The sequence below is a fragment of the Temnothorax americanus genome, unplaced genomic scaffold (assembly GCF_048541705.1).
Source record: "Temnothorax americanus isolate GAGA-0224 unplaced genomic scaffold, ASM4854170v1 Scaffold1, whole genome shotgun sequence".
NCBI lineage: Eukaryota > Metazoa > Arthropoda > Insecta > Hymenoptera > Formicidae > Temnothorax > Temnothorax americanus.
The window spans coordinates 5,822,155-5,837,762 of NW_027509230.1; the positions used below are offsets into that span (position 1 = coordinate 5,822,155).

At 33.5% G+C, this 15,608-nt stretch overlaps 2 protein-coding genes across 21 annotated transcripts in view; one reads left to right on the forward strand and one right to left on the reverse strand.

Moving 5' to 3' along the window:
* Dila (centrosomal protein dilatory) overlaps window positions 1-15,608 on the forward strand; it is a 69,620-nt gene that overhangs the window by 12,971 nt on the left and 41,041 nt on the right. The gene's annotated exons all lie outside the window — the stretch shown is intronic.
* The window catches only part of Mmd (disintegrin and metalloproteinase domain-containing protein mind-meld), a 40,812-nt gene that overhangs the window by 10,953 nt on the left and 14,251 nt on the right, over window positions 1-15,608 (reverse strand). For 11 of the 15 annotated variants that reach the window (XM_077408840.1, XM_077408286.1, XM_077409008.1 and 8 more), the window contains exons 2-19: window positions 14,644-14,697; window positions 12,339-12,487; window positions 11,996-12,052; window positions 11,806-11,885; window positions 11,579-11,648; window positions 10,973-11,119; window positions 10,388-10,591; window positions 9,957-10,031; window positions 9,702-9,874; window positions 9,319-9,488; window positions 9,041-9,204; window positions 8,750-8,917; window positions 8,054-8,358; window positions 7,702-7,821; window positions 7,508-7,589; window positions 7,293-7,388; window positions 6,820-6,976; window positions 2,070-2,208 (exon numbers count right to left, since the gene is read on the reverse strand). In XM_077408840.1, the coding sequence (XP_077264966.1) occupies window positions 2,070-2,208; window positions 6,820-6,976; window positions 7,293-7,388; window positions 7,508-7,589; window positions 7,702-7,821; window positions 8,054-8,358; window positions 8,750-8,917; window positions 9,041-9,204; window positions 9,319-9,488; window positions 9,702-9,874; window positions 9,957-10,031; window positions 10,388-10,591; window positions 10,973-11,119; window positions 11,579-11,648; window positions 11,806-11,885; window positions 11,996-12,052; window positions 12,339-12,487; window positions 14,644-14,697 (2,410 nt within the window). Of the gene's footprint in view, window positions 1-2,069; window positions 2,209-4,746; window positions 4,850-6,819; window positions 6,977-7,292; window positions 7,389-7,507; window positions 7,590-7,701; window positions 7,822-8,053; window positions 8,359-8,749; window positions 8,918-9,040; window positions 9,205-9,318; window positions 9,489-9,701; window positions 9,875-9,956; window positions 10,032-10,387; window positions 10,592-10,972; window positions 11,120-11,578; window positions 11,649-11,805; window positions 11,886-11,995; window positions 12,053-12,338; window positions 12,488-14,643; window positions 14,698-15,608 lie in introns of all 15 variants that reach the window. The other 4 variants (XM_077408685.1, XM_077408530.1, XM_077408203.1 and 1 more) reach the window with 3 other exon arrangements.

The window sequence follows — 15,608 nt, forward strand, 5'->3', positions numbered from 1 at the left end:
AATTAATAACGAAGAGTTACCTGGAGTAACTGGTGTAGAGTACCGAATTTGTTTTATAGAGACATAAATAGAATATATAAACGTTACTAACATACGAGAGTTCAAAAAATTTGTCGATATATAAAAAATTAGACAAATTAAAAATTTAAATTTAAAAACAAATGTAACAGTTTATGTAACAGAAATTTAATACTAAATTTTCTTATATATTGTAAAATTATTTTTAAACTACGTATTGAAAAAACAATTTTTCAATAACATTAACGCGATATTTATCAAATGTTAATCATAATCCTCATTGATTAATGTCCATCACTTTGCAATATAACTTAATAATATTCAACAATGTCTAATATTTTGCGACGATTGTTATTTATTTATCTTGACACGCGAGTCCATCGATGCAAATAAACATGGTGTCGATAATCCCTCTTAAACTGGCGGATGTGAGGTTCATCAGAGTCTACATACATAATTATCTGTGATCAAAAAATTATTACAGATATTATATAAGCATTGTAAGAGCGAAATTTGCGTTTGCTCAACGTTCGATTTACATTCTTGTTATGGAAATCGACGGATCCTCTTGACATGCAAAACTTAATTCCGAAGCAAAACAGATAACCAGTCAATTGGTACATTTGCAGCTACCCTTACAGGGATCACCCTCCACTGCAGTACCCATTAACTAATAATCAATAAAAGACAAATATTAAGTTTAACTCTAAACAGCATGAAAATGTAATAGTAAAGAGAGGTCTTGAAAATATTTAGCAAGATAATATTATTGCTTTTATTTATAATACCGTGTTTTTATTATATAAACTGTTTTTAAAATTATTATCACAAAACTGAAACTATTGTAATCTTTCCAAGAAAGAAAGATATTGTATATATGCTGCTTTGAGTTAAACGAATAAGAGATAAGTTAAGTTTAATAGTAAATAGAATTATAAAATATGATATTACGTTTCTGAGTACCACAAATATTTTTTCTTGTTAAATAAAAATAAATATAAATTTTAAAGTGTGCAATTGAATGAAAAATATTTAAATACTTTAGATAATATTAGGCAATATTGACATAATTGTCAAATTTAAGTACTAATTATTGTGCTTAAGGGTAAACTTTGTAATATTTTGCATATGCAATTTCTCTTATCATTAGCAAAGGGAATGAAAATTAAAATCATGATGGAAAAAAATATCAAAGAGAAGTAGTAAAAAGATACAAGGTAAAAGATATTGAAGTCTAATGGCATGAATATATGCATGTGCATATGTATAAATGCGTAAAGAGGGTTGCGGAAAGATCGTATGCTAGTAGCAAAGTTTTATTCTTCGACGAATTTGTAATCAAATATCTTAGCAAGCAATTTAATCAAAACTTCTATTTTTGCAGTAGTCGTTGAATTAATTTTTGCAAAATAAAATTTATTAAGATGAAAACGATTTGTTCTGCGAAATTTAATTCTGTAAACTAGATAAGTCATTAAGCGTTATAATTTAGGACTCTTTAAAAATGATTTAAAGAATATAAATATTACATTACTGAAAAATTGAACTTTATCGATAGAAGAGAGAGAGAGAGAGAGAGAGAGAGAGAGAGAGAGAGAGAGAGAGAGAGAGAGAGAGATTAAATATATTATAATACAAAGGCTATCTGATTATCTTAAAAAAAGACGTAATTGTGTATATCATGTATAATTAAATTAAACAAAAATAAAATAATAAAATTAGATTTTAAGATTTTGTTGCATATTACTGAACATGAAAGCAACATCAAGCAGCGAAATTAAAAACTTGCTGAAAAAAGAAGCTGCATTGCAAATTTCTCGAAGAACAGCGTGCCACTCGTAATGCGCATACACTCCTTCCATTCCTTGCAGTATATACAGAAACAAAGAGAGAGAGAGAGAGAGTGAGTGAGTGAGTGAGAGAGAGAGAGAGAGAGAGAGAGAGAGAGAGAGAGAGAAGGAAACAAGAAAGATGGACAGAGAAAAAGAGAAAAATAAAAAAAGAAGAAGGACATAGAAAAATTCTATTTGTGTATGTTTCTGCACACTAACCTGAGACAGAGGGAGAAGTTTTTATGTACTACGACTGACCTGTAGCAGAGAGCCATTAGAGCAAATACTACGAAAACACCCCCTACCACCGACATGAGCATACCAACTAAAAATACAGTGTTAGAGCCGTGGTAGTTCTCTGTATGCGTATTGTATGTATGTAATTCGTCGTCATCACCGTCATCATCATCATCATCATCATCATCACCGTCAGATGTGGCGGGCCATCGTTCACGCCGTCATAAATGGATTATTATTTGTTCATTTATTATATTTTTGTTTTGCGAAACGAGGATTTACACCATCGCAGTTTACGCAGTGCAGGAGGGTGGTTCGATTCGGTATTTTTGTATCCGAGCGTCCCACAGCATGCAGACAGACAGAGATGGCAGACAGAAACAGACAAGAAACAGAGAAGCCAATATCAGCACGTGAAGAGAGACATACATCCATATATGTATATTATTATACGTAGACAATCTATGATATGGAGTATTTATTCTTAAAGTAATGCAACTGAAACTTTACTTAAATTATTAAAATTACAAATTTAATATAGTATTATATTTTGCGGGATACTCTCATTTCGAGTTGCATTTTAGTAGAATAAACATTCTTTGCAGCATTACCGAATTACTAAAACCTTGTAACTCAACAAATGCAGAAAGCTGACAAAAAATGCAGACGCGTCACGTTCGGTTTTGTGTGGAATTCATTTGCGCGCTTCAGCAATAAAAATAAAAGTCTGCAAGAATTTGAAGTTACAAAGTTTCATAATTAGGGCAATGATATATTCGAGAGATTTTCAGAATCTTGATTCTCAGATCTGAAAATCTATGTATCCTAGTTATCAGACTTAAATCTCAAACGTTTAGAGATCCTATGAATAATCTGTATAGATTCATAGATCCGTAAGATTTCAAGAAACTATGGAGTTCAACATCCAGGGACTGAAATCTGTGGATCTCTCAGTATCCAAGAATACGAAGATCCAAAGACGGTTAGATCCGTGGATTTCAAAGTCTAAGGATCGCTTAATCTTAGAACCCTGCCCTCGCATTCTCTCTGGAAAAATGCAGGTCTATTAACCCTTTCAGTTTTAAATATTTCTTTTTTAATGATATATTTATAATTAACTATAAGTAAATTAAATTACAGGGAGTTAGAAAATATATATCTTGCCGAAAGGGTTAAACGCATCACTCAACTCATCGAAACCTCGATTTTTTATAAAGAGTCAGTTTTGTTGACTCAAAAAAATTGATTATTTTAATTTGCAAGCTTCCGTCAAGTTGCACACAATTGTTACAGTTATTGGTAATTGACGATGTCCAATAAGTTCTTCGCTAATCAGCTTCTTTCATGCTTTCATAGGGCATACAAGCAGCTGGCACATTGTATAGTTTTTTTTACGTCGCTTTTTGAGGAATGACCAGAAAATTTTAAATATACTTCACACACACTATTATTTGACAGAATTTGCCTAATATATGACTAATATCGTTTGTTATCTTTCTTGATGTATTATATATAAAACATAAAAATCCAAAGAAAATGTAAATTTAAAGAGAGATAAAATGTTAGTGTTTTAAATTTTCAAAATTTGTATCTATTTGCTTTAAAAAACTCTGCTTTCTAAACAATTTTTTAACCCGCATATATTTGCCATCTATCTTGTCATCCCTCGAAACGCGATCACTAAAATGGAGATCTTCGCTTGAACAACATAGTCACGATCATAAATCACTATGCCATGAGCACATCCATAGCACACACCACATAGTGACAGTATTGTTTATATATATATATAAATATATAATATATATATAAAAAGGTGTATACATATATATATTTATGTTTTCATGTATATGCGAGCGATTCAGACTCAAAACCAGCTGCATTAAATTTTCATAGAAAACTCATATTGATAAACACAGCTGAAAGTAATATTGGAATTCTCAATGATTGATAACGGCTATTTGAATTAATAATAAACACTAAAATGTGTAACCCTTCAATATATTTAGACTTCAAGGATTCTAGAAATTGCTATGCATCATCTAAAATGTTTCAAGATTTAAAGTATAACTTAGAGTTAGTGTGTGAAGCATAGAGGATTACAGTGTAACAGGAACTAAACAGTCTCGAATTCATAGTAAGACACCTTGCTCTTCTAAGGAACTCCTTAGCAAGGAATCTAGGAGATGCGGGGTAACTAGAATTTCAGCGAACCGAAAGTTGAAGCATGAAAAGTGTAAGGACGCAAGCAATCTAGCAACTACGAAGCACGTAATAGGATTCAAAAGGGAGAGTTTAGAGAGATTGCTTATGTTAGCAGTTCTTGCAACTTATTTGGAAGTGCCAAAACAGAAGAGCAGGTGAAGGCCAATGATAAATAAGAGAAATTAATCAAGATATTAATAACTTTTTTCCGTTATCGTCGTGTGAGCTGAACACAGCGAGTTTTGTTTTCTGCAACTCTCGCGTTTATACGTGTAATAGGTGAACACCGAGTAGAATAGGCTAAGAGTGATCGATATTATGATGGCCGCGTGCGATGCCTCCTCATCATCATCATCATCATCATCATCATCATCATCCAGCTAGCCACGCATTACGACGAAGACGAAGACGACAGGCCTTGATCGCGGGCGATCTGATCTCGCTGTTACTGTACCTGTAGCAAACAGCAATTAGTGCAAAACCAAGGAAGACGCCCGTCACCACACCCACCATGATCACTACCATCAATCCCGTAGAGAGATTGTTGTTGGTGGCTCCTGAAACGATCAAGCATTTGTATCCCGCGCGTGCGGCGTGTGCAGTGTGACCGCGTCTTGTTTGTGTATGTGAATGTGTGCGTCGCGTCGCATGGATGTTGCATCCTAATATGCAAATACATCGTCACTTTAATCGTAGAACTTTGTAACTCCAAGGATTTGGAGATCCTCTTTTTCTCACTGAAAAATTGACAATCTTGAAGATACATACATTGCAGTTCAAAAGAGTTAGAAAGTTCTATAATTAAGAGACGATTATCCTTATTATATAATATATCGTTTTTAACATGTACATCGCTATTAAAATATAGTATTAATGTGAGAAAGGGAGATATATAGAGAGCAAGGGATATAAAAAAAATAAGAGAACATACGAATTTCGGAATTTAACAAACCCAAGGAACTAAAAATGCAAAAACGAAGTAATATTATTTTTCTTTTTAAATAACAAAGTGACCTAACAATAAGAATATTTCATTGCTTAAGGGATAAAAGCGGGGACGTGTCGCATTTGAAAGGACCGAGAAAGTACTAAAAGGATATTATAGGATATAAGAGGATCCTTCTTTCGCTTCTCTTGAAACGAAATCGAGTGTAGTTATCGCACAATATATGAGTTCGCATACGCATCTGAATTTTATGTGCACAGCTGATAGTATGACCCCAAAAAATTCTAACTCTGGCTTATCGCGAGCCCAAAGTCGATCGGGGTGATCGACTGGGCCCATATTGCTAGAATTGAAAGTACAGTAGACTTCCTTCTTATCGGAAACGATATCATTTCCGGACTAAACTGCTGTTCGTCAATAAAAAAGACGGTTTATCGCTGATAAAATGTGAAATTGGTTTAGAAAAATCACAATTTCAATCAGTATACTGATTTTTGCTGTACGGATTTTTAAATGGATTTTAATTACTTCTGATTAAACATTTAATTTCTACAGTTTAAAATTTTAAAATAGTAATTTGATTTATGTATTAATTATTATAATTATTATAATATATATTATATAAATTCTTCTCATTTTTTCAGATGAAAATTTTACTTTAAAAAATTACAAAAAAATTAAATTCAATATTGGGAAAATAATGGTAATTACAATTTTGTAATAATTATTTTTTGAACGAATGATACACGCATTATATCGTATAATCAAGTTTTAATTGAGGATAACGATTTAACGGAAGTATGCTGTACTGACAATGAGTGAGAATTAATAATTGTTAAATAATTGATGATACTTAATGATGGTAAAATATGAAAAGAAATATTACGACTACTCAAGTATATTTTTATATAATGCTTAAATTCTACGATATAATTAATGCGATTATTGACGTTGTCTGCCGCTCCTATTTAGTTTCTTGTATTGTAATAATTGTTATAAATATTATTAAATAACGCGTTATATAATTGTATCGAGAACTTAGTTCAAAAAGCAGCAATAATAATATTTCTAATTTTATGCAAAGTGCATTTTTAATGTTATGAAATTTCAAATTAATTTGTATTATGCCGATACGTAATTAATTCGTAAAATGCTGATGTTGAAACTTTAATCGAATCTTTACATAAAGTTGATAACGTTTGACCATATTTAAAAAGTTATAATATAAAAGTTTACCGCATGACCTAATAAGTCATACATACAACTTTTAGTTTGAATATTTATTGACTTACTGTTTTTTTGAAGTGAGTTATCGATATAAGAAAGACTGTATAGCAGCATGGACAATTATATTTCAGACAGATAACCCTCCAGAAAGCATGTATATAGTAAAGCAATTAAATTTGGATAATGAACGAAAGTTATATAAAGAAGTAAATGTCTGTGATTGATTTGTACGCTTGCTAGAGGGTCAATTATAACGTTAAAAAAAGATCTGCAAGAACAACGGCGCATCAATTTTCCGCTTTTATCTTCTAATTAACAATTATAAAAAGATTTGTGTAAGGAGCCGTGGCTTACCGTAGGGGTAGTCTTTCTTTTCCAGTTTAGAATCAGATTTATGTACTACTACAGGTGGGGGTGTCGTTGGCGGTGCCGTCGGAATAGATTGCTCTATAGAACAGTCCGGTCCACTCCAACCGGGAAGGCAGTAACACTTGTTAACATTCGTACATACCTATACGAAAAAACAGTAATTCTAGATAATGTTATATATAATGTTAAATAATATTCGAGATTTAAATCGTTAACGTAATTGCTTCTTTGCGTTGCATGTGTCTCGATGTATCGCGAATAACTTTTATTTTATAAATAATTATTGAATCGTCAACGAAATCTTTGTTCCATTTTCAATCAGATATAATGAAATTTTGAAGATTAAGTTCTGCAGATTTCTAATTCAAATATATCCTGAGATTTCAGAATTATTATTTATCACTATCGTTTATTAATAACAATATTGCTTTAGATTATCTGTTACGAAATATACTTACGCCATTTCCCGAGCATTCTTTGTCGTCGTGATTACTGGGACATTTTTCTTGATCGATGTGTGGAAACAAGCTCGTACAAGTTTGATTCACGCAAATCTAGAATGCACGGTTATTAATTCAATATTGTAAGAATTGGGTCAACATTATTTGAAGAGGTAAAACTACGTGTAATAGTTTTCATGAAAGTAAAAAAAATGAGGCATTGTGATAATTACCAAATTATCACCGCAGGATGTGCCATCACGAACCAATCCCATTCCAGGCATATCGGATCCTTCCACTCTTCCAGTCGTGGCTCTTGCAAATCGGAATAATTGGTTTAATATAACCACGTATTGTGTATCAAAAAATGCATAATATCCGACCCAGTTAAAAAATAGCAACTCTGACTTGATTGTCAAATACTTACTTGCATTCATATTCCTGATTCCTGATAGAAATTATAGTTCTAGTGTGCAAATCTTTCATTCCATCGATTACTGGTCTCTTGCTTCCTTGTTGACATTGAAGGGATCCACAACGAACGTTTCTAAAAGAAAACATTTTTTATTTGTACTACTAACAATAAGTTAATACTACATTTAAAACATATAAATTTTTGGGACAATCAAATTGCCTTTTACGTCAATATATTCTAATGAAAATTAAAATAAAAAATTTTCACATTTTTCTCACTTTATACGTTTCTTCCTTTTTCTTTTATATATATTATATCTTTTCTATTTTCATTTTTTCATTATACAAAAAGAGCGATTACTTACTCAGCATCGCATTTGATAAGATGACCGCTGGAGTCGGTACCGCAATGGCCGTTGATGGATCCCTTAGAGTTAAATTGCTCGAAACATTCTTGATCGGCGCCGATTCCACCGTAACCCCACACTTGCTCGCACTGTAGATCCAGAGCGGGACAAACTCCGTTGAAGCAATGGCCAGTGCCACTCGAACATATGTTGCCGTTCTTCTTATAAACATCCGGTGGACATTGGCCGGTGTCGCCGGAACACACTTCCGGTAAATCGCACTCGTTCGTTGATTCGCGGCAGACGTTACCGCGAGCACGGAGCTGCAATTTTCAATATTATAATGCAATATTACAAAAATTTTGGATTTATGTTAAAACGCGAACGCGAAAAATAAGCAAGAGAAAATTATACGCCGGAAATAAAATTACCCGGTCCTTCGTAAGTGTGCATTTATTACTACTTTTTATACTGCTCTATATATTTTTTTTTTTTTTTATAATTTACACTTTATATGTAAACATTTTACATTTACATTTTATAACTAACTTAATGTTCTTTTGTATCAAGCACTTGTGAAAGTTTTTAAAGATGAGTTATGATACATGAAAATATTATTTCAATATCATGGAACCCAGAGGATGTGATTCGCTATATCGTATTACTTCCAAGAGATTGCTTGCTAAAGGACGAGAGGATCCACTCTTATCTTACCTTGCAATCGCTACAACAAGGACCGGTCGCGCATTCGGCCTCCGTCGTCAGCTTGCAAGTGATAGGATCGCAACAAGGATCGTACACCTTGCATTCCTCGATCGATCCGCAGTCGCATTGTTCCCCGTCGTCGATTACCCTGTTTCCGCATGATCTCCTAATCTCCAACTATAATCCAAAGCAGATCCAATCGATTATGGAAACGTTAATCGAATTTGCTTCACGTACGGTTTATTCGATTTCCCTGCTAATTCGATCGAAGCGTTAATTATGTGTATGTTTTCGATCTACCTCGTTTGGTTTGTTAAAAAGGCAGTTGCCGTTGCCGTTTTTTAAAGCTTCTATATAGTCAGTTTTACTACATTCTGAAAACTTGTATGGCTGAACGTTTTCTAGGCCGACGATGGATTGAGCCATGATGCATCCGTGCCAATCGCGGCAATTGCAATCGTTCCCTAAAATTGTTAATAAGAAATTTCACCACTCCTCGCCACTGCAAACTATTGTCCTGTTTGCCAAATTGATTGACGCATCGAAAATGAGCTGACAAATAATTTCGCAATACTTACTTCCATCGTCGTGGCTCATGCCAATATTGTGACCGATCATGTGAGCCATAGTGCCAGCTAAAAGATGAGGCTCGTAGGTGTTTAGATCGACGCTGATTCCTACGGATCTTTGGCTGCACACGGTTTCGGGTACAGCCACCCCTGATTCTCCACCTGAGAAAGTCTCACCCCTATCGAGAAATATCCAATTTGTTAATTATTTATTTAATAATTTTACTTACAGTGTGTTGCTAACATTAAATTTTTATATCTTCAATTTATTTAGAAAATTAATTTAATTAAATCGAGACGAAAGATCAAGATATTAAAGTGTTTGGCATGAAATATCAAAACAATTTGATTGAGAGAAGGGTCAAAAACCGGAAGAGGAACAATGAACTCACGTGAGCAATTGGGTGGTGTCCTGAGCAACTTGATACATTCTCCGCATCGTATAATCGTTAAAGCTTATCAAGGCTTGATCGATGTCGATGCCGTTATCGATTTGCGCTTGGTTGCTGCCCTTCCAAGTTTCGATGTATACGACGGAGACTCTAGTGTTTAATGTACGGAAATACTGCGGAGAGAAAACATTTAATTTAATACATATCCTACTAAAACGTAAATTTACACGAATATTATTTCACAATCGAGCTTACCAAATCTGCGATATTAGCAACTTGGATGGCATCGTGAACAACCTCAGCTCTGGTACTACCGTTTCTTTTGTCAAACTGTGCACAGACACAAAAGTACCATTTGAAGTTACGGATGTATTGAATAACATTAATTAATATCACGAGTATTAAATTGTATTTTCTATTTATAATCTAAAAGTATACAAATGGTCTAATTGTAAGAACAAAGATAATAAAAGAAACTAACATTTATTTTATAATTCTCTACCGTTATAAGTGCAGATTAGAAATCAAATGAATTGTACAATTAAATAATCCATTGTTCAAAAGATTATCTTACAATTTTTTATTTAAGTTACATTTTGTTTCATTCATATATCTCATATCGTTTTGTCTTTATAATTCTGTTATTTTAATTAACTTACGCTTGAAGAGGTATAATAATAACGTACCATAGCCTTATCGATAATGATGGCAGTTTCGATGTATTTGGTTGCTTCACGGACGTCTCTTTTATATCGATCGGAAGTGGTCTCTGATAGCCCGTAGATGTGCTTCTGCCGACGGTTCTTTACACGCCACTCAAGATTTCCCGAGTTAGCGCAGCCTTTGTTAACTTTTGTTCGGGCTTCAAATATAATGTGAGGATGTTTCTGCTAAAAGAGAGGCCTGCATATAGTTTATGTCCTCGCTAGCTGTCTTGCCGCCGTACCCGTTCCCGACATTCCATTTAATTATAGCGCGACCTAAACTTCCGCGAAGTTATGTCTATCTAGCAATAAAATCAAGCTAAATTGGCTAACTCGAATTCAAAGCCTTTGATTCAAATTTAGCCGCATTAGCCGACTATTATTTCGAGACAGTGTGCGAATTGTGCGCGTGGATTAGTGCGTGTAGATAAAGAAATTGGAGATTCTCCATTCTCCATGGTAATGATTCATTTATATAATTGCTCCAATATTTTTTAAACATATGTACGTACGATTATTGTTCCACCATATTCCTTACAATAATTATCGAGAAGTAATTTAACTGACCGATAAATCGCCGCCGTAGAATGGATGAATGACGAAAGTCTCGTTGCCTAAATGAATGACACCGCTGACACCGTTACACGTGTGAAAAGCAGCGCTAGCTCCCGGATAATCTCTCACAGTGCCGTGATAATAACAATGTTCTATCTCCTGCAAGAGAGATAATAATGCCATTATGAGTTTTATCGCTTAAACTTGAATCTTTCCTCTTGATACTTAAGTCACATGAGTGTTTTAGACTATTCACAATACTGCTTTTATACTACGGTAAATAATGTAACAGTGTATATGCTTGTACATATTTATTATTGACACTTGCCTTTCACGGTACTAAAATAGCTCTGCCATTACCCGATATCTAAAGAGCCACTTTTTTTTTTATTTGTCTTGCCCTTTAGCGTCGGGAAAGACCGTAATGAGGGACCTTATATTATAAAAGCAATTTCACCCAACTAAACTGGTTTTAACAAACCGCAGAGTGAGATAATCAACTATGCAAAACAATTATGTCTTTATGACACAACCGTGAATGTCGGTTTGCGTTATGTAAATACTTGAGCATCATTAAATTGTCGCACGTGAGATTGTATTTCGCTCGAAATATTTTACCTGTTTAGACATTTGTTCCGCATCGCCGGCTAAAAAGTCTTTCTGTATAAGATTTGGAGCTAAAAGTTGCCTGCAACATAACAATGAAGAGCGCATGTAAATTTTTTTAATGGCTAATATTTTTTTATTAGATCTTCTTTATAGTTCTCGTTTACTATGCTTACAGTTTTATTACTCTATATATATATATATATATATTAAGAAAAATAATATATAAAGATACTTACGTATTTAATTCTAAGTCTAGACGAAATTTGTGATTAAAGGCCTTGATCAGAAGAGACGTCCGGTGAAAATGTCTCCCTGTCTGAAAATATCAATTTTGCATGAATATATATTTTAAGGTTAATTTTTTATTTTAAAATCTACATTAATAAATGATTATCTCAAAATCTGTTTCTGTACTGCAAAACTTACTCTCATTCTGCCTCTAGGATTCTGATATCCTCCATCTCCGTAACCTCTTTGAGGAAACTAAATTATAATAAGAATACATAATGTTAACCATTTATCAATTATAATATTAAAGAAAAGTAATCCAAATAAATTAAATACCTATAATATTAGAAAGTTTAGTATATTATTATAATAAATTTATAACATTTTTATTTATTTTTATTACCCACAATTTCCTTGCATTTTTAGTTATCTATATCTATATATTTTTATTTAATTTATTTATTTGATTTTATTGAGTTTAACAAAAATATTCACGTGGTGAAAACTATAGAGGAAAGCAATGTGGGGTGTGAAATTTTACCTTCGGTACGCCGACTTCTCTCGTGGATATCCCCATTTTCTCGTGATGCCGTAGCTGTACCGGATAGATGATCTGATAGTAATGACCACCGATATTTCGTATTAGCTCTTGGTTTTGTCGATATTCGTGTAGTAGTCGTTCGACCTCACCTGAAATCAATTTCCACGTTCAATCGAACGCCCTAATTTCACCCCCTGGTACCCCACTCTTTCATCCATCCCTCTACGATCTCTAATTTCATCTCGAATGGACTTTGGGGCGATTCATTGCGCCATACCGACGAAATTTCACGCTATTGCCATTAACCTGCCTGCCCTCTCAACCATCGGCGCCGAGATTTTAGTCCGTACGACTCAATAATAACGGCAGTAATTATATAAAGTAGATTTTATTGTCCCATTTTTTTTTGTATCCACGTATTAGCCCTCTCACAATCTTGATTGATTCGGCCTTGATTTCCTACATAAAAGAGTGACGTTTTCTCTCTCAGCTCTCAAGCTTCACGTATGAAATTGACAATATATGTGTATATATTTCTTATAGCATTTCTTATGTGTGGCATATAATTAATATTTATTAAATATTATTGCATTTTTATATATATATATATATATATATATATATATATATATATATATATAATTAATAATCTGATGTAATTTAAATTAAAAATCTTTCCCATTTCTCTCATCTGTAGATTTTTCACGAGCAATTTATAATTCGGCATTGACATTGCCTCCTAGAATTTATAGTTGAGAAATGGCACTACACCTTGTATATGTTGAAAAATTGTCATTACCGAGATCGGCGATAGATATCGATTGTTCAAAGCTTCTCTAGGCTAATGCTATTTCTCACGTTTCGCGAATCGTTTTTGCGTCCTTATTTCGAAAAGTTTACGCGCGCGGGCGCGAATCGCGAATTGAATTTCTATCTCCACTCTTCAAGCGTCGCACAAACACGCCGAGATTACTCGCCGATTAATTTACTCTTTTCGCCCCGCCCGTCAACCTCCTCCTCCTCCTCTCACCAATTGTTGCCGTTGCCGCAGAAATGTCACGTAAATTGCGATTAATTCGGCCGACGTCACTATGTTTCACATTGCAGTTACATGCGTTGCAGTTGCGGTAACTCGCGGCGGCTTCGATTTTCCGTCAGAATATTCTAATGTCTTTCTTAGACCTCGTGACTCTTGAAATTTTTTTGCATAATTGCTTTTTAATCATTAAATTTTACATTCTTGTGCAAGACAGTACTTTAAACTTTAATTTTTAATTAAACTCCTTAATTCTCTGAATCCTAGATTCTTTGTTACTAAGGCACGCCGCGTAATATGTTTCCCGACACTTTCAATCCAGGATTAATTAAATTGCAAATTGAATTCCTGTATATAAATAATAGATATATACACAAGTGGTATATATTAAATTAAATTAAATTTCATGTAATGTTGCAGCAGCTATTGCTGTTTACTCGTGTATGCTCAACGCCGCTTTACATCCTAATCCCTAATTAAGCTTCCTAATTCCACGAATCCTGTATTCAACGTTACTGAAATACATTATGTAGAATTTTCTCAGCGTTTAAAACCAGATTAAAATAAATGCGAGCTGGAATAACTTGAAATTTTTCTTTTCCTCGCTCTCAAGACAGATTTCCCATTACACAATCGCCGCAATATCTAGGCCGGGATTCGCGCCGTCGAGCTCTGTCCCGGTGCATTGTCCCCGTCTAAAATGTAATCCAATTTAAGTTTCGCGTTTCCGACCAATCAGCGATGTTGACTTAACAATAAACCGCTCTCGAGGATTTGTCGTATCCTCGAGGATCAAGTTTCTAACGAAAGTGCTGCATTGCGGTCCTTCCATTTTACGGTAGTTTGTTTACGCAAAGCCTTATCCCGCAACCGTCGTAATTGTGCAAAGATTGCGACAGCGAATTTTTGCAAAATTTTCCTAACCCGCAAGATTAGCGAAATTTTAATTATTTTAACCGTGCGGCGCGATTCGTTGTGTAAATAATGACGAAAATAAAATTTCATCGTTTTATTAAATCAAGATTAATCTTGCACGAAAAATTTAGATTAAATTGAATAATTTCTATAAAATAATACTCTCACAAAGCTTTGTTCATTGAATTTAAATACCTTTATGGATTTTGATTATATTTCAAGCTCGCATTGTAAGAATTAGTCAACTAATTAGCACCAGTTACTAATTAGTATTATTAGTTATTAGTTTAATAATTAGCACTAGTTAAGCATAATAATTTTACTATAAATATATAACCATATATGTGTACTCACCAGCGGGAGTTTCCTCTTCCTTCCAAAAGGAATCATCTAAAGTGTAGTCTGCTTCTAAAACACAGAATAAAATGTACGATTCAATAAACTATTGAGATTCTATTAGATATACACACCATAACATATATATGTCGATAACGCACTCAAAAACGAACAAATAAAGCACATACAAAATGTAAATATAAATGTATATAACAGTTATAAATAGCTTTAAACTATAATATTTTTTATAATAATCAGCCAAAGATAATGTCTTAAAGAGATACTGGCGGTAAAAGGATTAACAATGAACCAACGTGGCATGTGTTCGGGCATTTTAGTGGTTCACCTGAGAGTTTTAGACTAGATGAACTTCAGCGAACTTCAGCAAACCCCGAGCAAAGCAGATTCTTTGCTGACCAAACAAGGAATTGAAAATCAAAAGAATATAGGATCAAAGGATTTAAGACGCTTGGGATTTTGGATATCTCATATTCAAAACATCAAGATCTCAAGAACATCTCAGACGAAAGCTATTTCTTAACTTAGTTTACAGTAATCTTCAATTTAATTTTGAGTTTTTAATTAATTTCAAAGATATTTAATGTTTGTGATATAAATAAAATGTTTAAAAAGTACGATATTCTCTTTCGATCAAATTTTTGCTTAGTTTTCATAACCGATTCTAGAATTCTGCAACGTCAAAATACTCTATTGTTCAATTTGTTTATGTTGGTTTTAAAAGTATTCTGAATAATAAATTCTTTCGCCAGTATATAGAATAACAATTAAAGTAATTTAAATCGACCTGACTGGCAATATATATAACGTCTTTCCGATATGAACATTGAAAAACTGTGAGCCAACTTGGTTTGTCGGATTCACACAGCACTTTTTTTTCGATCAATATCGAGACATCATTAATTTTGACCATGGTTTTGGTCAGTTGTTATTGCGATAAATATTACCACAGCCCCAGTGGTCGA